The sequence below is a fragment of the Halyomorpha halys genome, unplaced genomic scaffold (genome assembly GCF_000696795.3).
Source record: "Halyomorpha halys isolate HHAL.00 unplaced genomic scaffold, Hhal_1.1 Scaffold330.1, whole genome shotgun sequence".
NCBI classification, from domain to species: domain Eukaryota; kingdom Metazoa; phylum Arthropoda; class Insecta; order Hemiptera; family Pentatomidae; genus Halyomorpha; species Halyomorpha halys.
The window spans coordinates 531,006-553,522 of record NW_027111120.1 but is presented as its reverse complement, the minus strand read 5'-3'; the positions used below and the strand labels follow the sequence as shown (position 1 = coordinate 553,522).

At 31.0% G+C, this 22,517-nt stretch overlaps 2 protein-coding genes across 2 annotated transcripts; both read right to left on the bottom strand.

The window, feature by feature from the left end:
* Nucleotides 1–320: 320 nt before the first annotated feature.
* LOC106681354 (ejaculatory bulb-specific protein 3) lies at nt 321–3,361 on the bottom strand. The gene is made up of 2 exons (XM_014421629.3): nt 3,170–3,361; nt 321–753 (listed from the first exon to the last, which is right to left on the bottom strand). The coding sequence occupies exons 1-2, from the start codon at nt 3,345–3,347 to the stop codon at nt 587–589; spliced, it is 345 nt and encodes a 114-aa protein (XP_014277115.1). The 5' UTR covers nt 3,348–3,361; the 3' UTR covers nt 321–586.
* Nucleotides 3,362–10,391: 7,030 nt separating this feature from the next.
* Nucleotides 10,392–13,074, bottom strand: LOC112211752 (ejaculatory bulb-specific protein 3). The gene is made up of 2 exons (XM_024363969.2): nt 12,888–13,074; nt 10,392–10,727 (listed from the first exon to the last, which is right to left on the bottom strand). The coding sequence occupies exons 1-2, from the start codon at nt 13,072–13,074 to the stop codon at nt 10,558–10,560; spliced, it is 357 nt and encodes a 118-aa protein (XP_024219737.1). The 3' UTR covers nt 10,392–10,557.
* Between the last annotated feature and the right edge of the window lie 9,443 nt (nt 13,075–22,517).

Below are 22,517 nucleotides of genomic sequence, written 5' to 3'. Positions count from 1 at the left end.
TTTAAATCAATTATAAATAATTTTAAAAAATATGAAAATATAATTTTTATTCATTATAATCAAGATTTATATTGAATATTTTTTTAATATGCTGTTTTTTTTCTACTGTTATGTCGTCAAGAGAAAAAAATTTCGATCAAAAATATTTTTGATTTTATTCTTATATGTTTTTAATTTTTCTTTTCCATTATGTTAGCCTTGAATTGTAGGAGATATTGATTTTTAGATATTTATAAGATAAGACAACAGAACATTTCAATGAAATAAAACTGAATTTATTTAAGTATTAATACATTGTAAAATAGAACACAACAATAAAATGAGATGAAAATTAATATTTTTATTGATAATAAAACTTGAATAAACTAACATTCATAACTGTAGTGATGTAATGCTGGATGAGGACTAAAGCTCCTACTAATGAAAAACTGAATTTTAAAACCTCTTTAATGAAGTTTTATACTTTTAATTTTATAAAATTTATTATTTTAAAACGAAAGAATATTTGTAATTGATTTATTAGGCATCCATCATTACATCATATGTTTTTCTTAGCGATAATTAACTCTAGACAGTGGGATGGATACTAAGCGTATAACTTCCTCAATTTCTGTTCGGAGTCATACATTTTTTCGAATTCTTCGTACTGGGAAGCCTTTTTGGCAATCATAAATTTAACCATTTTTTGTGCTCTTGCCTTTCTCTCTGGTGGGCAGTTGGCGCAGCCTGACTTTACGTGGTCTGCTATACTATCTGTAAAATAATAATACGTTGTAATGAATGTAATATAATACATATTTATAGATATAAAAAAAAAACTGATTGTAAATTTAACAAGAATTGTATATCCATATTGGGTACAACCATAATAACCATTTCACTAGTATTGCTTAAGTTTTTTTTAAATTTGTGTTTCCATCTTACTAACAATTTTTTTTTCTACGTAAACATAAAACATGAATAATCATTTCCATAATATTAATATGCTTATCGTTAATATTGATATCCATGGTGGCTAACATAGCCCTGGTGCTTGAACGCACAGTCTCTATATTCATAAACAAAAAATACTTATCTATTTTTTCTTTAAGTTAAAAAAGTACAAATAAGGTATAACTAAATAAAACAGATGTATTATTACTCTAATAATTAAAAAAGTATAGTAAAACATAACCCGTATAGTATAGTTCATTACTATACTAACTAGTTTAATTACTAATTAACATAGGAGATTTGTTGCTTTAAAGACAATCATTGAAAAATCATAAATCATACAAAACATTACTACATTAAAATAAATTAAAAGTTAAAATTAAAATCTGTACCGCTATAACCAAGAAGGGTTAAGGGTGCAGTACTTTGTAAAGAAGGTGATCTACTGTTACTTGATCAACGATTGTGCAAGGAGGTGACTTGGTCAGAATCACGCCAGATATTTACCCAATTCAAGAGGTTTGGGGGACCCTAGGAAGGCTTCACAAGACACAAGGTTGACTCACGGCTACAGTGTAACAGAAAACAATTTTCTACCAACCCGGATTCTTACCCGGGTCCTAGGAGTTAGTAGCATCGTGCCTTACAACAGTGCATCCACACTCCCCATTAGAATAAAGAATAATTAAAATTAATCCTGTTTTATAAACAATTTTAATATATTTTATCGCTAAACGAAACTTATTGGAATAATTTCATCAAAAATTATTTAGAGATGTAATTCGAATAAAAAATAATTCACTGATTGTTCACGTTCCCAAACTATGTTAGATGAAAGATGCAAAATAAACAACCCCCTTATTTACAACGTTAACCTATTATTTAAATAATATTATTAAAATCATTATTTCCATAGTATGGTGTCGATTAGTACTTTGATGCATCGAATTTATCAAAAAATGAGTGAAAAATATTTTTAAAAACTCTTAATTCAATTTTTTTTTAAATGACAGAAATAAATTAGAAGTATTTAAGGCATATTGTTTGTCATAAATGATTGAATACCGTGGTTAATAAAATATGAAAACTAAATAAATAAATATAAATTTATCAATTCTTATTTCCTATCTTAAATACATCCGCATTTTACAAATATGACATATAGCCAAAACTCTTCACTTTCACTTACCGATGTATGGAATACATAGTAAGGGAAAGTATGATCTGTGTGGGAGTGTGTGAAAAGCTTAGCTCGCCAATCGCCAGGGATATTACGACAATTTTTTTTCGTTAAAATCGACCAACAAAATTTGCTAGTTTATACAACCGATTTTGTACATTTTTGAACAACGGCCACAACGAATTTGATTAAATTCGGTAAATCGATGTACAATTAAGTGGTATTTCAATTCCTCCTTAATAGTCTTATAGGCTTTAAATAAAGAATTTTGAAAAATTCTTCTTCCAAAGAACTTTTATTTTTAATTTGTTTTTTTATTGAAAAGATAACCAATCCTTTAAGTTAAAAATATTAAAAAACTATTAAACACCAAATAATGAATAACTAAAAAGGGAATAATTTAAGACAGAAACTGGAATCGTAAAAATCTGTGAGCGCCCAATCTTTTTTGATTTCATACATACTTCAGGACTTCGTTATTTTTTCTTAGAGTGTTGTATTATTGGTGGGAACGATGCTGATGTTGGTTTTTTCGTCTGGAAAAACCCTAAAATTGGAATTATTGCAGTAAGTGCAGTTTGTGTTCATGCGCGCACTGCACTGAATTTTTAACCTTCATAAAGAATATTATCTTTGTAATTTAAGTGTAAGTGATGAGGATGGTTTAAATTCTTCAAAATAATTTATTAAAAATTTAAAATATTATTTTTTAGAAAATTTTATTCAAGATCCTTGCTTTCTGGAATTATGGAACGAACCTCGTCTTTATTTACTGAGTATTTAATTTTTCAGTGAGTGATAAATGACCAAATATATCATTTAGTCTATTGATTAATATATGGTTATTCATAATAAATGCATGAAGAAAAAATTTTGTTTTAAACCTAAGAAATATTATCACCATAGTTATAAGTCTTACTTTCGTTCATATCACTGTTCAGAGTTAAAATAGGTCTGAAGACAGTAAATGTCTGTGTCTATAAAACAACTATTATTCTATAGTAATAAATTTTATAAAAATATCAGAGATTTGTTTTCTAATAATAATTTACAAACCTTTTAACTTCTGGCCACCAGGAGTGCACTGCCCTCTACCCATGACACAGTTGAAGTACTGCTGAAAAAGTTTTTCGTCGTTGAAGATTTGTTCAATGTCATATTTGTCAATCTTGGCTGACTGTGGAGCAGCTGCTGCAAATACGACGAAAGCAAAGAGAGCTACTGTAAATCTCATTGTGACTGATACTCCTTGATACTTCGTAACTGTTATATACACTTGTTCAATAACACCAGGGATAAAAAAAAAATGAATCTATAATTTTAATTTCCATCTTTTGCATTGTTTCCGTGGAATATATAATTCATGATAAGTATATATCATCATCTTATTTATTTTTTTAACATTCATAAATCCCTAAATTGTTTTGAATAAAGTAATAAGCATATCTTTGCAACTGATTAAAAATACGTGAATAGAGGAAATAAGAGAATAATTAAATTTACATAAATTTAATTACCTGAAATTCGTGATGATTATTTGAAGAAAATAAATTTTTCACATCTCTGGGGATCGGTATTCTGTCTATTTCAATAGTTTAGTACAAACAATTCTAAAGTCTAAATCTGAATCACTCCTCAAACTATCTCTTCAGCCTGAGATCTCCAAATCACTTTTATCCAGCAGGAAGATTTAACCATTGCAGTTTAGGCACGAGTCCTCAAACTTTCTATGCTAGAGTATTTATGCCGAGGATTGGAAACAGGACTTTTTCTCTGGTGAGTCATGAATTCACCTAATTTTCGCTAGTCCCCAACGGTAAGGATGGGAAGGTGTAAAAGAGATTTATTTGATTGCTCTTCGTCCCGCAGGTGAGAAACTCAACTTGCGTAGCCTTTTGGACTAACCGTGTTACCAGGAGTCTTATATTCCAGGAGCCTGCTACAAAAAATATCACTCATATTATACTAAGGTTTGGAAATATAAATGATCATGCGAGCTAGTCTGAAATAAAAAATGCTATTACAAAGCCGCTGGACTGCAAAATGGTGGCCGGGTAAATAAAATAATAGCTACATGAAAAATGACCATGGGTGGGTACCCACTGGGCACCCAGAATAAAACCATTCCACTGTTTATTGACTGAACCAAACTGTTGAAAAAGTGAGTTCCTCAATCGTATTTCTTGGGACAACAATTCTTCCTTCATACTTAAAAAGCACAATCTCAAGATCACCCCTGTCGAGAAAGAATTTCTCACACTCCCAAAGAAACCTATTTTGTCATTTTTCTCACCTGTGGTCGTTGTAAAAGTTATCAGTCCGGTAAGAGTATGTGGTTTTTCGGAGGAAATTAAAATGAAAGACTTTAAGGGAAATTGCTTAACAACCAATTACCACTGAAGTTAGTTAAATGCGTTGTATCGTAGGCTCCCTGACTAGGTATCATACCTATACGAATTTGTACATTCGTTGGATCGGAATTCCTTGACAAAATAATCACTGTTCATAGTAAAGTTTGGGTACAAAAAATGATAGGTCCTAACGACCTGTAAAGAAATATTGACTACTGACAAAACCGCTGAAATACAAAATTATGATGTGAATACGATAGTATTTACAAGAAAAATAACTTATTTTATACCAAAAAAATGATATTGGTAGATATCATCATACCATTATGTGACATCTACATATTAACATTGTTGTCAGAAAAATAAATCCACTTCATCTGCATATGGAAGACAAAATCCCACTTTTTCAGTCTTCAAAATTGTCTCATTTCATGCTGTGCGAAATTTATTATATTCAATTATATGCTCTAAAAGACGATGAAACATAAGTGTTTTCCAAAAAATACTTACTGGGTACTGAAGGCAGATGTGTATCAATATCACACTATCTTAGACAGCAAATGATCTTTGATGACACATAAAACTAGTTTCAGTCCAAAAGTGGCATAAAAAAAAAAAAAATAAACGTTGGAATTTATTTCTCATAACTGAAAAATGATTGCGTTTGGTAAATTTCGTCCCATATGAAATTAAATCACATTAATTTTCCTACAAAAGTTGTCATATAACTTTTTTTTCGAAACGATTTAGTTACTGAGATAAGGAGAGACAAATTATGATTTAAAATTTGTACCCTTCGGTATTACCTCTGAAATATTTGATTCGGCGGACATTTATCTCTTTCAAATCTAAGAAAATACCAGGTTTATAAAAAAAAATATATATGAAACATTTCTAAAAAATTTAAAGTTCTTTAATTTATTATAGACCAATTTTTCATCAAAGCTAATAGTTTTTGAAACATAAGAAAAAATAAATTTTTTTGCTGTATACACACACTTTGAACAAAAATATTAAATACATAATTATCAACACAATGGAAACAAACGTTTTGTATTTTTTTAAAAATTATATTTCAAGAAAGCTGGGATATAAATTTCAAACTTATCCAATTCCAGTAAAAGGGTCACAAATGCTGAAGATCAAAAAAAGTTAACATTTGGTGCAAACAGTATTTGAATAGCAAATGTTTCATCGTTTGGAAAAGAATATAGAATATTATATCATATTTTTAACTTAATATAAAAGAAGTTTTACAGATGCTAGTTTTCACTCAGACAAATTTTCCTCCAGAAACCATTCTCTTGGATTGGTTCGTAAATACGGTAAATACTCAAAATTTTTCTCTCAAATACTTCTAGTTTAGTTACACCTCTTTTGTTGAAAGTCCAACATTCTCACCCATATTACTATCCTTACCCATGTTACTATCGGCCTTACAAGAGTCTCGTGTAGAATGTTCTTGGTATTTCGAGACATAAGCCTGGATCTAAAGTGCTTTATGAGACCATAATAGCTTCTATTAGATGCTGCTATTCTCTTTTCTATTTCCTTTGAAGGGCTATTTTCGGTGTCTATATAGGCACCCAGGTAAACAAAACCTTGTACTCTCTCAAAATTATAGTTATTAATCTGCAGGTGTGGGTCAGGATATCACCTACTACCATAAATTTTGTTTTAACTTCATTTATTTTGAGTCAATCGCCTTAAAAGCGTCTATGAGGTCGGCTTCCGTTCTACTGATGATATACACATATATATATATAGTCCGCATCCACCAGTAACTGCACTCCTTTATTAAAGATGTGTCCATCTGTTTGTTGAATCACTGATTACCTTCCCTACTGCTATGTTAAATAGAAGGCAGGCCGACGCATCTCCCTGTTTTAGTCCGTTGACTATTTGTAGAGGTTCCGACAAGCAGGATTGGATTTTAACCTGGCATTTGGAGTTGGACAGGATGACTTTAACCATGTTTATCAGTTTCCGTGGAGTTCTCAGTTCTTGCATTCTTTGATCCTTAAGCAAAATTAAATTCGGTGCAGTAGTCCAATATTCTTCCATTACGGAACGTCAGGAAGTTGAGAATTTAACTTATAATAATTTATACTCTTTTGAATTTCATTAGTGTTGCATACATTATTTCAAAGACAAATATTATGGTTTATAACATTTGTACATCCCCTGATCAGTTACTTACTCCCTTAATGAGGGAATTTCAAGAAAAATTGGTTTGAATGTGGTCTAATGTTTATTGTTTGAGATGATATAGCTGGTCTCCTTTGTTTTTTGTTAACATCATGTCTAAAATGTAGGATACCCTATAAATACTGTATACGTTACTGCTATAATTGTTTGGAGGTCAAGTGTCAATTTAATTTTTCCTACTTTTTTTTTAATTATATGAACTTTTTGCTTACCTGGTAATGATGTTGATACATGATACCAATGATTTTTTCTTTATTCAAACAACATTAATTCTTAAAATTTCTTAACTTCAGAGGTTTTGGTTTTTATTTTAATAGTATGTTAATAGAGTAAAATTGTTTACTACATTTTTTGCTGATTGGTAAGTAAAAAAATATAATAATAGAGTGATGGAGTTGAACGGGGAATCCAACATTACTCTAATTTATGAAATGTTAACATAAAGACAGATTTATATTATGTATAAATGTTGAAGGATATTTTTTTCTTTTTTTTTTTTCTTTTACTGTAGAGGTATGTGACAGCCTCATATAGTGGGTACCCTTAATTGGGGGAAAATCTCTGGTGGTCAAATGTCATTCTGACTAAATCACCATCTCGCACAACCATTGCTCTATTGACGGTATTTTCTTACAAACTACTGCACCCCTGACCGTTCTTGGTTTGTAGCGGTACAGATTTATTTGTATTATAATTTATATTACAACACAATTATATTTTTTTATTATCAATAATAATTTTAAATAGGATAAAAACAAGCCTCAGAAAAAATAGAATACATGCTGTCCAGTATTTGAATATCGTGATTGAACTCATTCTTCAGCAAACTTTTTCTCAAACCGTGCTATCGTTAAAGATATCGTTGTTTTTTAAGATATCATTTCTTTTACAAGCGCTTGACGAGATTGATACTTGGTCTTTAAAACGGGTACTGTAGAAAAAAAAACCTTCACATAAGTTAGATATAAATGCCAGCAAAATTTCGGGAGATTTTTCTTTTGTTTTTTAATTTAAAAATCTTCCTTACTTAACTAGCTAAAACCAAAATGAAATAATACTATTTTCTACTTGATAGATCTGTTTATATGTGCTGATACAAGATGACTCAACTGTCAATTTTTTGCTCTTCTTTCGGAAGGTCTAAATTACCATATTACTCATTCGTATTTCCTAGAACCTTGAAAGTGAAACAAAGATTTTCCTACTTTCCTTTCCTTCTTTAGATCTGCAGGTCATCAATGTCAAAGTTATCATTTTTCACATCCATAGTTACATATTTTTATAAATATAATAACCTTGCTGTATCAAAACATGAATTTTAGTCACTTAAATAGAGCTATGATATGAAGAAATATTTTTTTCTATTTTATATAGATGCGCTAAATTTGCAGGTTTTAGAAGGAATTTTGTTTTGGAAAACAAATTAGCTTCATCACTACTATTATCAGTATTAACAATTTCCTTTCTTTTTTTTTTCTCGCTTCGCCTCGCCGAAGAATCCGCCAAGTTGTCTATAGTCTTGAAGGATTTCTAGTATTCTTGTTCGAAACACACAAACAAGGGTTTATGTGTGAGACATACAAAAAATGACCATTTAGTTGACACATCTTTTTCAAAAGCTATTTAACATCTTTTTGTTTGTATTTGAAAATATCTCGGTATTCAAAAACATTTCACTTTTCCTAAATAATGAAACTGGACAATAAGGATTTTGTTTTTCACAATAGAAAATACGTGATATTTGTTGTAATATCTAGTGATCTGATTCTATGATATTTTATTGACCAAAGTATTATTTTAGTTTTATTAACAGTCAATTTTATTGTAAATAAAAGGTGAATTTACTTCTTCCAACAGAGTTGAAATTAGTTCCTCAACAGGAGGTAATAGTTTGTATTATGTAAAAATATCGTCGGTTTAAAATTATAATTAGGGCTAATAATAACATTTATGCTCACTAAATAATATTGGTATACATAAGTATTCATTAAATTATGTAATAGAAAAACTCAGTTTTTGTTTGCAACCAGTGAAAGCAAAAAGTATTGAACCAAAAACCAAATTTTAATTTCATAATCTTCATGGTTTCTGGAAAAATTAACAATAGTGAAAACTATTAATTATTTATTAAAATATATAAAACTAGTTCTCATAGAAAATTCTGCTAGGATCCTTAGGGACCGTCTGAGCTTTCCTAGGAACGTGTGAAATCATATCATATGATTTTGTAGAGAATAATGGAAATAAAATCTGAAGCTTTATGTTTAGGCAAACAGTCAGTCATTTTCTTATAAATAAATCATTGACTGATAAAAGTTACCCTGTAAATCAAGAGGTTAAATTCATGATAACATCATTGCAATGGTGGACATTCCCTACTTTTTGGGTTCACTTTTACTTTGAATAATAGTGCGTTATGATGACTCCCTGTTGATGGTATAGCTATCTATATTTTTATTTTATTTAATTAAGTTTATGGAACAATTATTAACTTCTAATCTTTTTCTCATTTGTTTTTACTGAAACATAATAAAATAAATAAATATTGTTTTATAATTTGTATGCGATTGTTAAAGTAAAGATAATTTACGAGGTGATCAAGAATGGATTGACACTCCTAGTATACCATCACTAGGACGACACCCCTTTATTCCTCAATGGTTTAAGTATTCAGAGAGGAAAGTTTGAAGATGTTAATTGAGGTGAATGAAGTTTCTATGAGTAGTAAAACAATAAAGTAACATATTTCATTTCTTCTACAGCGCATTTTATAAATAAAGAATTCTCACATGAAATCCAATTTTAAAACAGTTTTTTCCTCAAGGTAGTATCATTGGTCCCATCCTCTATACCGTCTATACAGCTGACATTAAAACCAATCCTAACACTATCCTCACCACGTATGCCGCTGACATATGTGTGCTCGCTGTTAATAATAACCCACTAACTGTATCCCAAAATCTCCAATCCCATATCACAGCCCTCGAAGATTGGTGTCGTAATTGGATGATTAAGATAAGTTCCAACAAATCCCATCAAATCACCTTTATCCTTTGTCGTCAACCTACTGACTGCCCTACAGTTTCATTTAATGATGTTACTCTTACCCCTGTCGAACAGATCCGCTACCTTGGACAACATTTGGGCAAACAATTAACCTGGAATCATCATTCCAGACTGAAAAGACAGGAAACTGCACGTCGATTTCGACTATAACAGCACTTACTAGACAAACAGTCTAACACATTACAACACGATCTACTGTAATAAGGCCAATCTGGACATATGGAGTTGAGCTTTGGGGCTCCACTAAACCTTCGAATTCCTCTCGTATTCAATCCTTACAATCACAAATCCTTCGTAAAATCCTCAATGCTCCTTACTTTGTCACAAATAAAATCATACATAAAGACCTTAATGTTCCCTATGTAACCGATCTAGCCCGAACCAGATATCACTTCTTCCATTATAAACTCTCTAACCACTCAAATCCCCTAGTTTCTAATCTTGCATCCTCTTCCATTCCTGACAATCCTCCGAGGCGCCTGAAAAGAAGATGGTCACGAGACCAGCTAATGTAAAATGTCATTAGAGTGCTACCAATGGGTAGTTTCTCTACACGGCTGTAACACTCCAATTTAATTTAGATCAGATTTACTAAATGTACAGTTGTAAATAGCAATAAATAAATATTTAAAAAAACAATTTTACATCGGTAATTTGTTTATTCAAAGCGTTACGGCGTAAATGGCCAACAACCAAAAAAATTTTTTTTCTAATAACAATACAGATAATGTTCATAATCAATTAATTTCATTACATTTATGATAGGTGTATTGATCAGGTTTGTTTCATGATATTTCTCTTTTCTTTTCGGACAGACAGTTATGCAGCATATAACTTTCTTAATTTCTGCTGGGGGTCATACTTCTTCTCAAATTCTTCGTACTGAGGACATCTCGTCGCAATCATGAATCTTACAATTATCTGTGCGCCTATCCTCCTGATCGGAGGACAGTTGGCGCAACCATCCTTTAACTGTGCAGGAATACCGTCTGTAAAAATAGTAATAATTGAGTTTAAATCTATGAATATATACAAAAATAAGTTAAAAAAACTACATGAAAGTAAAAATAAGATAAACTTTAAAATGTACATACAGTGTCCTATAAATGAATAGTCATATTGTAGTAGCATATACTAAACCTTAAAGGGAACAAAAAAGTCCATATGATCTATAGTCGGATTCTCAACAGAATGTGATCAAAATCAAATTTTGTGTTTTTAGCTGTTTCCTTTATTTTTCTAAAAAAACCTCAAATAAATCTACTTTCAATCTCCCTTGAAAAAAAATTTAGTGGTACTAAATTAATAATGAAAAAAAATTCATATAAATGTTATGGATTGGATTTGCCAGAGAAGAAAATTCAAGTTCCATGATGTGAAGTTGAAAATTAAAGTTTAATATTTCTAAACATTTTTGGACATTTGAAGCAGTTATTATTCTTCAGAGGCTAAATTATAATTATTCCGGATCTCATAAAAACTTCATTTATTGAGCTTAGTTGCAAAACAAGCCTTCCTTCACTCGTCAGTTAAGGAAGCAAGGAAACAAGACGTAAAAAGAAGGAGAACCCAAATGAGAAGTGGGTGAAACAAAACAATCGATAAATGTGTGCCTAACTTCAGAGATCAAAGCGACTTATCGTTTTGTAAGCGTTGGCTTTGTTGATTTCTGTTGTCAAACTGAATAACTCTCATTATTTCTGTAAAGTTATTTTAGCTCATAGTTGCAGATAAAAATGGCGGACACCAGTTATCATTCCATAAATATGACAAATCCATATTTTAGCCTCATATGCACCTGATGCATACAATTTTGGATCAGATAAATTTCATTTTATTTTCAACACCTCTAATTCCATTCATTTTCATAGATGTTGAGTCATATTATGATCGATAATCAAGAAAAATGCCGATTCAATTCTGTTCTTCATAATATTTTGCTTAGACTATCCTTTCGGTCGTGATTTTTCCTTTAAAATATTATAATATAGTGCGCTTCCTTATTTTTTTTCCAAACATTTCAATCCGTGACAGTATCAATCTGTTAGACAGTACTCGTGGTAGTCTAGACATACTATAAATTATTTATGAAAAATAAACTATGAAGAAAAGGGGAGTGATGGTAACAGCGTGGTAACGCGCCTGTCTGCCTACCCATAGATTGCGTGTTCGAGTCCCGGACCCTATCCGAGATTTTTTCAAGCTTATAACTATGCAATACTCACTCACAACATCCTCCCGGGCATATGTGAGGCCCGTCAGCCAATTGGTGGCACTCACAAAAATAGGCGTGGGAGTGACGGACTCAGCCTATGAAAACCATGTGAAGAAACACGCGATGTATTTCTTAAGTACTTGGACCTCCACGATCTGTCGAGCCAATAAACAATCAAACTAACTATGAAGAAAAAAAAATTTAGAACTTTCGATAACCTTATATCTACAATAAAGAATTTAACTAATCTAATAGTGAATTACTACTTAATTAGCAATACTCTATTTTGAACAAAATGTCGATATTAGGGACTTGGAAAACCCAATGAACGTACATTAAATTGATTTATTCCACCTTATCTCCTCCAAGTCTAGTCGAGTTACATTTTTAATGAAAATAGTTACATTTAAAATGGAAATAAATGGTTTCTATTAAAATAGAAATGTCAAATTTTAATTGTATAACTTGAGTGGTGATTAAGGGTTTCTACATGCAGACCAGTAAACAGTATAGAATGTCAGCAACGCTGGTTTGTTCCATGGGGTGTGGTTTGGTTGGATCGCTTCGGTGTTTCACTGTGGTTATCGAAGTATCTTATGTGCCTTATGTGGGTTTAAATACCAGACCAGTTTTAATGGTCAAGAAAATTACTTTGATGAGCATTTAATACGAAATTTAATGCTAAGATGTCATTAATAAAGTAGTTTAAACACACTAATTTATTCATTATAATCTAAATAATTCTTGACAATAAAGATCTTTAAATATAAAAATTTTCTAAACGAAGTGTTAACGCATATACCTGCATATGGAATTGTATTTAGATCCTTAATTCGTGTGTTTCAGTCAGAACACTTAAGACTGAAATGCCTTGTATGTTAAATATGTAATAAAAACTAGCCCGGTTTTTGTTATATACAAATATATTTAAAACCTTTTACTATCTGGCCTCCAGGTGTACACTTAGTCCTTCCCATGACGCAGTCGAAGTACTGCTGAAAAAGTTTGTCGTCTGTTAGGATCTGTGTGACGTCATGGCCGTCTACCTTGGGTGGTAGCAATTCGAGGGGTGCAGCTAGTGCCAAAATGGTCAAAATAAAGAGACCTATTACGATTACCATTGCAACTGATTAGCCTTTATTTTTCGCTCCAGTTTTATACTCATGCAGTTAGGGGGGAGGGGGTTATTCGTAAGAAATAAGTATTTTGCAAAATTTGCAATTTTGATTTCCCTCTCATTTCATTGTTCCTTAGCGATGTATAATTCATTAAACCTATGCGATTTTTCCTTAATATTTTATTTTATACCCAAAATATATTGGAAAGATTTGTTTTACAAGCAATTAGGATGAGAAAAATGGAAATTTGGGAATAATCACGTTTATCCTAGCTGACATTACCGATTTAGAAACGGTCCTTCTGTAATACAGCTAAAATTCCTTTTGCATTCTTAGCCAATATTTTGATGACTGCATACTAACGTTAAAATCCGTACTTTTTTTTCTTTTGCTTTTGGAAATTTACGCCTTTGGAACGTTATCTTATTAAAAATGCCAGAGGTGCTCTGGAGTAGAACTGAATATGGTTAGAAAATTATTAATCCCTCCAAGAGATATAACAAATGCAACTCTTATGGTCCTGCAAAGATCTATTAAAATGTTCAAAAATTGTCGACGTCAGGGGTTCAACACATGTTATACTTATGTATATATATATAGGGGGCACTCTATACTCTTTGATATATAGGTATGAATTATTTTCTAAAGTCTATAGTTTTTATAATTCTCATCATAATGAATACTTTTTGTCTCCATTGATAAGGACTGAAATTTTATTCATGTTCTTGCGTTCAATTTTTTCTTGGTAGCGATTTAACAATAGAGCTAGTTAAGTTATGAACAGCCGTATTTTAATTTATTTTATTTTTTTTTTTGTTTATGCAGAAAATTGGGCGTTATCTGAATATCATTATTTTTCTCATGATGTAATGTGAAAAATTTAGAATGGTACGGTATATGGTAACATAATTGCAATTTGCATAAGACACAATTTAAATTTAAGATTATTTTACAGCGTACACTCTTTCCTTTTCCCAGCCCAGCTAGGAAACACTTCATAACATTGAATGGATAGTTAAAAAAATAGAGGAAAATATCTGTAATAATGTTTTAATATTATGAATATACTTTACAAGAATCCTGATAGAAACAACCATATAAATTATTACCTTATATTCCCCAAAACTAGATTATCTTATCATTAGCAATAATGGATTAAATTTTAAAATAAAGTAAAACAGAATCTCAATGACTGCAATATAAGAAAACAAAATTAAAAGTTTGATGTAGGTTTTAATTTCCCATTATAAATATTTTTCGGACCCATTTTAACAGGTACGGAGCAGTTTTGCATATTTGACCTCATAGGGGTATCATCTACCCTAATCCACCTCTAACTAATTATGCAAAATTAAATATGAATTAATAAGTCCTATTTTTGGTCGTGGACTCACTGACTATTGTATCAGTTTAGCCTATAAGAAATGACCTAGAATATTTCGAATAAGGTCTTCTTTCAAGGTTAGAGTATGATATAGAAATATCATAATCAACATTATTATTAACCGTACTGAATACGAAGTATTTACGGCCTTTATAAGTAAACTGAAGGGTAACATCAAGGCAATCATTTGTACTTCGTATTTGATTTTTTTAATGTTTAATAGGTACTTAGCGAAGAATAATAATGATATGTTACATCTCATCCTCAATTTGACCTTGGGGCTTTTTAATATATGTATGAAGATAATTTAATTATAAAATATACATAGTATTTAATATATATTTTATTTCAATTAGAGACTCCTTCCAATAATTCATATTAACGTTTACAAATATATTTATCCATCTAAAAACAATTATATTATTTATTATAAACATTTTATTCCGCTTATTTGTTTAATTAGTGAGGTTCATTTATAGTATTGAAAATATATATTAAAATGACTTAAAAAAACATCTTTGAAACAATATAAAGTCTACATTTTTTAATAATCATATAAAATGTGATTGAATAAAATCATATGATTATTTAAACTAATCATAGTTTATTAAAAAAGAAGCCCCCGAGATAAAATATGTTTTCAGTAAATAAAATGCTGGGTATATGCAGAGTAAATTGTTACGAATACTTCCAGGGCCCTGTTTCATAATGAAAGCTAATAGTATTAGTTGCTAGTACAAGTGTAGAAATTAGTATGGTAATAATACTAATACTTATTTTTTTCATGATAGGGATGACTATTGGTGATATAATAGGAATTAAAAAATACTAAAGTACAAGCTACTGTTGTACAAGTCTGTGTAATTGAATTAAGATAAATCTATAAGACTATTAGTATTAGTTTGTACTTTATTATGAAACAGGGCCCAGGAATATTTGTTTATATAAATGAAATCTGTACTGCTACAACCTATAAAGTGTTAAGAGTGCAGTACTTTGTAAGGAAGTACTGTTACTAGACCAACAGTTGTGCAAGGAGATAATTAGGTCAAAATCTCACTCTCTCGAGGGCTTCCGATCCACAGGGATGACTCACGACTACAGTGCGGCAGAAAATAATTATCTGCCACTGTCGGATTCGAACCCGGATCCTTGGAGTTAGTAGAATAGTATGTTTTTTTTTTGTTTTTTTTAGTACATATTTTATAAATATACAATTATTACTTTCACTCACCTTTATGAAATATGTGGTAAGGGATGGTTTAATGTATAAGTATATTACTTATACTTATGTTACACAACACATATATTTTTGATGCCCGGTCATAAGTGCTTATGTCGAAAACATGAATTTTTCAGGAGAGCAATAACAAAGTACAAAACATTATGTAAAATCTAGAATGAATTATAATGAATTAAGACAGAGTAAAGCAACTTTTTCAGCCATTCAGATGATAACATAATTTCCTTTGTGAAATTAAAAGTTTGACTAATTTTGAGGTTTATTAAAGTACATGAATATGGAACAATAGTCTCGAAACGTTGTACAACTTTATGATAATTTTAGAATAAAACATATTCAAATTTTGGAAGGATTAAGATAAATTCCAACAAATCCCATCAAATCGCCTTTACACTTCGTTGTAAATCTACTGACTTCCCTACAGTTTCATTTAACGATGTTACTCTTACCCCTGTCGAACAGATCCGCTATTTTGGACTACATTTGGGCAAGCGATTAACCTGGAATCCTCACACCAGACTGAAAAGACAGGAAACTGCACGTCGATTCCGACTATTACAGCACTTACTAGACAAACGGTCTAAAGTTCCAACACATTACAAAAGACTGATCTGCATGACTGTAATAAGGCCAATCTGGACATATGGAGTTGAGATTTGGGGCTCCACTAAACCTTCGAATTCCTCACGTATTCAATCCTTACAATCCAAAATCCTTCCTAAAATCCTCAATGCTCCTTACTTTGTCACAAATAAAATCATACATAAAGACATTAATGTTATATTATAACCTCTCTAACCACTCAAACCTCTTAGTTTCTAATCTTGCATCCTCCTCCATTCCTGACAATCCTCCGAGGCGCCTTCTTTGAGGCCCGGAAGTAACATTGTTTTCGCTGGGATTATTGAGAATTTTTAACTTAGCGACTTTTCTTTGTTCGCACATTTTAAGACTCGATCGATTCTTGTTAATTTCTTTTTTTCCGAGAAACAATTTACTGACCTATTTAATATTATCTCTGATTCCTTCCCATAACTTCCAAATGTCTTCGTGATCATACTGAAGGGATTTTTAATTTCTCCAACCGAAATTTTCGGGACGGGAACCGTTTTCATTTCTCTTTTTTATATACAGTTTTTGTCGAAATTTTGCGATTATTAGTTCGTGATCTGAACCACATTCTGCCTCTCGATAGGATCTCACGTTAATGATACTATTTTGCTAATTATGTTGTACTAAGACATGATCGATTTTATTACTCGTTTACGAATCTGGTGACGTCCAAGTATATTTGTGATCACAAATTTGTTATTTGTGAAAAATCATTATTCTGAGAAATTGGAGGTCCGGTTGGGTTTAAAACAATAATATAGGAGGAAATAAGTTTGAATAGGTAGATAGGTTTAAGTACTGATGAGTAAATAAAAACGTGGTTGAATACGGGAAATGATGAGATGTAATGTTGTAGGGCTTAGTAACGAGCGGATCTCTAAAGTGTTAATAAACACTGAACCAACGGGTAAACGTCCGAGGGGTAGACCGAAACGTATAATAAAGTACGAATCGGTATTCATTATTCTGAGAAATTCGAGGTCCAGGCGGGTTTAAGAAAGGAACTAGATCTTCAAATAAATACGGATAAAATTCAAAATAATTGGAAAGGAGTAGAAACTTGAGGAATTTCGGTGATATAGATATAGGAGAAAATACGTTTAAATAGGTTGATAGGTTTAAGTATTTTTGTTCTACGGTAACTGGAAAAAATTAGATTGATTAGGAAATAGAAGCTGGATTGAAGGCGGGAAATGCTTGTTATTTTTTAATTTAGAAACTGCTCGCGGCTTCTATCGAAAAACTTAAAAATTAAACTGTTCTTTATAGATGCGAGACGTGGCCTCTTACACTATAGGATGAACAGCGTTACTTTACTAAATAAATACTTTATTTTCGAAAACCTTAATGTTTTCGAAAGTAAAGTATTACGTAAAACATTCGGACCAAAAAGGATGAATTAATGGAAGAATTTAGAAGACTGCACAACACTGAATTAAGGGAATTGCACCCGGTAAATATAATTCAGACTATAGTATTGCTGTGTATAAGGTGGGCGAGTTAGGTTGTAAGACTTAGTAACGAGCGGATCCTTAAAATTAATAAACACTTAAACAGCCGAGAGGTAGACCGAAACGTAGATGCAAGGATTGTATTAAAACTGATTTAGTAGAATTGGATTTGGAGAAGCATTACTGGAAGGATATATGTAGAGAGCGATTGGTGGTATAGTCTTCAAACCTTCAGATTAGCTTAGCCTTTATTATTATTATATGTATTTATTATTCTTCATATATATAAAAGACCTTGTGGCAATATAAAAGACCTTGTATTCGAATCCCGCTGTGGCAAATAATTAATTTTTTTTATTACTGTAGCCGTGAGTCAACTCAGTTGATTTATATTTCCTCCTTCATCATTCCTGAAATATATTTTAGACGGAAAAATAATACTTTGAAGGAAATTATAAATTTTTAAAATTAATCCATGATGTTTAAAATTTAGAAGTTGGTGTATGTTTCAGACCACGGTGCCAAAGAGGTTACCCAAAACGTCATATCTGTCTTGCTCATCTTCCTGGCATGTAGCTCTCTGAATGGTCGAAACTATTATGATTTACTTCCTGAGCATCTTCAGATAATTGCGCCATCGGAAGTTTTTATTATTTCTCCTCCATGCATTAAATGTCTATGAACCGTTAATACCTAATAAAACCATTTTTAGACGGAAATATCTGCTCTATAATCGTTCTATTCCATAAAACGATACAGGAATGTATTTATTATAATATCGTATAGTTGCTACATAGCAAGCCTTCTAAAAGGAAATTACTTATGAATTTGCATCCAATTTTCCTCGCTAATTATAATAAATCCTATCATTAAAATAATTATTTAGGTTCAATTTATAAACAGCAATTAATGTGTAATTATAATTAAATTATATTTAAATTATCATGGAATAAGAAGTTTTAATTAAGTTAAAAATAAAAGAGCAGGAAATAAGATAAACAAGAAAATTTGTATAAAGTTGAAAAAATTAGATGAAGTGGGTCCAAAACTATATTAAAATAAAAAAACTTTAATAAAATTAAGTTCTTTCTGTTACAATAATGTGTACATGTGCCAGATTTGAAGGCAGTGAAAAGTCACTTAAATAAATTTAAACTCATCCCATGTTAAATTCAAAGTTTTAGAATGTTAAATACAGTGTTTCACATTTCAAAACCAAATTCATCTAGTAGTTTAATTAGTGATATTTAGTGTATTTTAAAATCTTTTTAATTCTACGAAACTTTGAAGTTGATCGGTTGAGTTTCCTAGGAGTTATGAATGACTTATCTACAAATAGGAAGTGTAATTATTGAGAAAAAAATAACTTGTATAATTCATTAGAAAATTACATATACAAGCTTTTTGGGATTCTGAAAAATAGAATCTTGTCTCATTCTTCAATTTTTGTTTTACCAAATCTATTATAAATCACCATGTTTTTGTGAATCTTTTACATGTTAAGGTAAAAGATTCACAAAAACATACTGAAGGTGGTGGTGAAGAGAATTTCGGGATAACGTTATCTGCTATATTTAGAATTTCTTCGAATAAGATGAATATATGAGAATGAATCTTCTTTTGATTGAAGATTTGGTATCGATTATAATCTAATATCAGAATTGAAGAACTCAAGAGTAGTCCACTCAATGATCTCTTATGGCTGGCAAGGAAAGAAAAGATGAATAGAAGTATTCGCTGCGTGTCTTTTGACATAAAAGGTTACTGTCATGATTACTATTAGAGTGATTTATCAAAAACGGTATTTTGACAACGCATTCTTCTACTTTATTATCTCCTATATTTTTCTTTTTTATTGCGATGTATTTTAAAATGAGGTTTTAATTTATTTATTTATTTGCAGAAAAAGTTGGAATAAAACGGGTTAGCTCATCAGGTTTCTATAGATTTCCATAGTCTATAGTCATTATTCTGAGAAATTCGAGGTCCGGTCAGGTTAAAAACAAGGAGATTCTTAATCATCCATCTTATTTAATCTAGCACAACAATACGTTTAATGAAAAGAGTGATGAATACCGAAAAGGGTTTAACTTTAGGGGGTAAATTACTGGTGCTTGGGTATGCTGATGATTTGGTATTATTGAGTGAGGACAAGGAAACTATAGAACTAAATACATCCGCGTTAATAAACGCCAGTAAGGAACTAGGTCTTGAAATAAATACGGATAAAACAATATAAATGGTCAGGAGTTGAAACGTGGCCAATTTCGGTGACATAGATATTGGAGGAAGTATGCTTGAACAGCTAGATAGGTTTAAGTATTCGGGTTCTACTGTAATTAGAAAAAATGAAATTGATTAGGAAATAAATGCTTGAAGGCGGGAAATGCTTGTTATTTTTCAATTTAGAAACTGCTTAGCTCGGGCCTTCTATTGAAAAACTTAAAAATTAGAATTTACAAAACTGTTATCCTTTCCTCTGTTCTTTATGGATGCGATACGTGGTCTCTTACATTAAAGGATGAACAGCGCCTTAACTTTTTCGAAAAATATTCGGAACGAAAAAGGATGAATTAACGGGAGAATTTAGAAGACTACACAACGCTGAATTAAGGGATCTACATCCCGTAAATGTAATTCAGGTTATAGCACTGTGGCGTATAAGATGGGCGTGTAAGGTTGTAGTACTTAATAACCTAAAATGTTAATAAACACTGAACCAACGGGTAAACGTTCGAGGAGTAGACTGGAACGTTGATGAAAGGATTAAGCTAAAACTGATTTTATTGAGCGATTGGTTGTATCGGCATTGAACCTTCGGGTTCTTTAGGCCTTTATTATTGTTATTATAATTAAGTTGTTTTTTATTTTATATATTTAGTTGAATAACTTTTTTATTTATTTATTTCACAACATACCAACTCTGCTCATACTTACCAAGGCAAGAGGAAAGTTTCTGTTGAACCTTTTAGTCCAGGTAACAATAATAATAATTTTTATATGATAATATTATCATAATCATATAGATTGAACATTAAAGAAGGTTTTCTTTTTAATTGAAATCTTTTTTATAGCAATATGAATCAAAATATTTTTGAGTTTTTATTTATAATGTAAAGGTAGCAGAAAGATAATTTTTTCAGAAAACTCATCAATAATTTTTTCAAACAAAATCATGTAACTTTTAGATTTCGATGAAAAATCGGTTCAAAAAATCGAAAGGTTTTGATAAATCTTTGAATCAATGAATCTGATTTCCCATTTTTGGTTATATGACGCAAGGACTGACATTGGATACTTTTTGTTAATGTAAGTAGTTTTTTCTTTTCTTTTTTTTTGCCTCTAAAACTTAATATATTTCGATTGTTTTTCGAGTGTTCAGGAATATTCCCCCATAACACTGGATTATTACGCAATCACTACCTATTATCACTTAATATAAGTAGATAATTGATCTGTTTGCTGCTTAGGAAAAATAATAAGAAAACAAAAAGTGTGAAAATTCAAAACCTTAATTGAATGTGAAAAATTGTTTTTGGTAATTGTCCGCAATTATTCCTACATATTAAACAATAATTCCTGTCAGAAATATAATTTATGTATTATGCGTCATAAGTTTGATTGTTGGGTGTACCTCTTTTTTCATTTTCAAATTTTATTTATTGTTAAATATTAAAAAATAAATATATATATAAAATAAAAATCTCTCTCTAAATATATACAAACAGCAGGTGTATGAAGTGTGCCTTCACCTTAACGCCAGACACACTTCACTTTTGGTTGGCTGGATGGGTTTGAGTGGACTGTACATAAATGAAAAATAACACATGATAATAAAATTCTATTATATAAATAACAAGTGGTAGAGGGGGTGGGCGAAATGAAACATTTATGGTTAAGAGGGTTAATAAATTTTGAATGACCGGGCTATGGAAATTGCAGATATAAAATTGAGATGGTTGATGATGTGGATGTTAATTATTGCTAGGTGGATCTACTTCATGCTTCCTTCTTCCCTCCGCATTTCTATCCCTCTCTCTCCTCTGCTGCTAGGAACTACTCCAGTAAATTTACTCACTCATGGTAGATCTTACTGATGTGAGAACAAAAAGAAAAGATGGACTACTCTTAACTAAAGACAAGATGGCCCTCTCATCAGCCTGGGTTACCTCTTATCACTACAGAGTTCGCTGGAGGAGGTGAGTTTTGACTGTTGGGCACATGGGTGCGAAAATTGCATACATTATAGCAGCCCCTCTAATTCAACCTTTCGGTTGTCGTAGGTTACCCGGAGCAGAAGGATAGAGAAAATAAACTATGTACTTGCAAAAATAAATAAATAAAATAAACACCGGTCGCATTGACTCTCTTATATACAATAATTACACAGTCGACGTGAGGATCCCTGCGCTCAATTTATCACCCACGTGTGAGAGGTACTTCTTTTTTAGCCATATAATAGGTGTGAATCTACTTCAAGGAAAACAATTTATAGCAAATAAACTTGCATCTTCTCAAAGTCTGTTGTATGATGAAAATATCGAGACTTTTAATGGAGCTATGAATAAAATATTCAGTTCTGGGAGAGTTATAAAAAACATGAAAATGAAGTGTTGAGGTCGTATTGTATAAAAAATATAATTAGATATTACGTAATGTAAATTACTGTAAAAATGGTTGAGCTGCGTCACTGAAATTTTATTTTCCAGTTATTGTCTTCTGAAAAACACGTGAAAAGTGAGTCAATTATTATTAA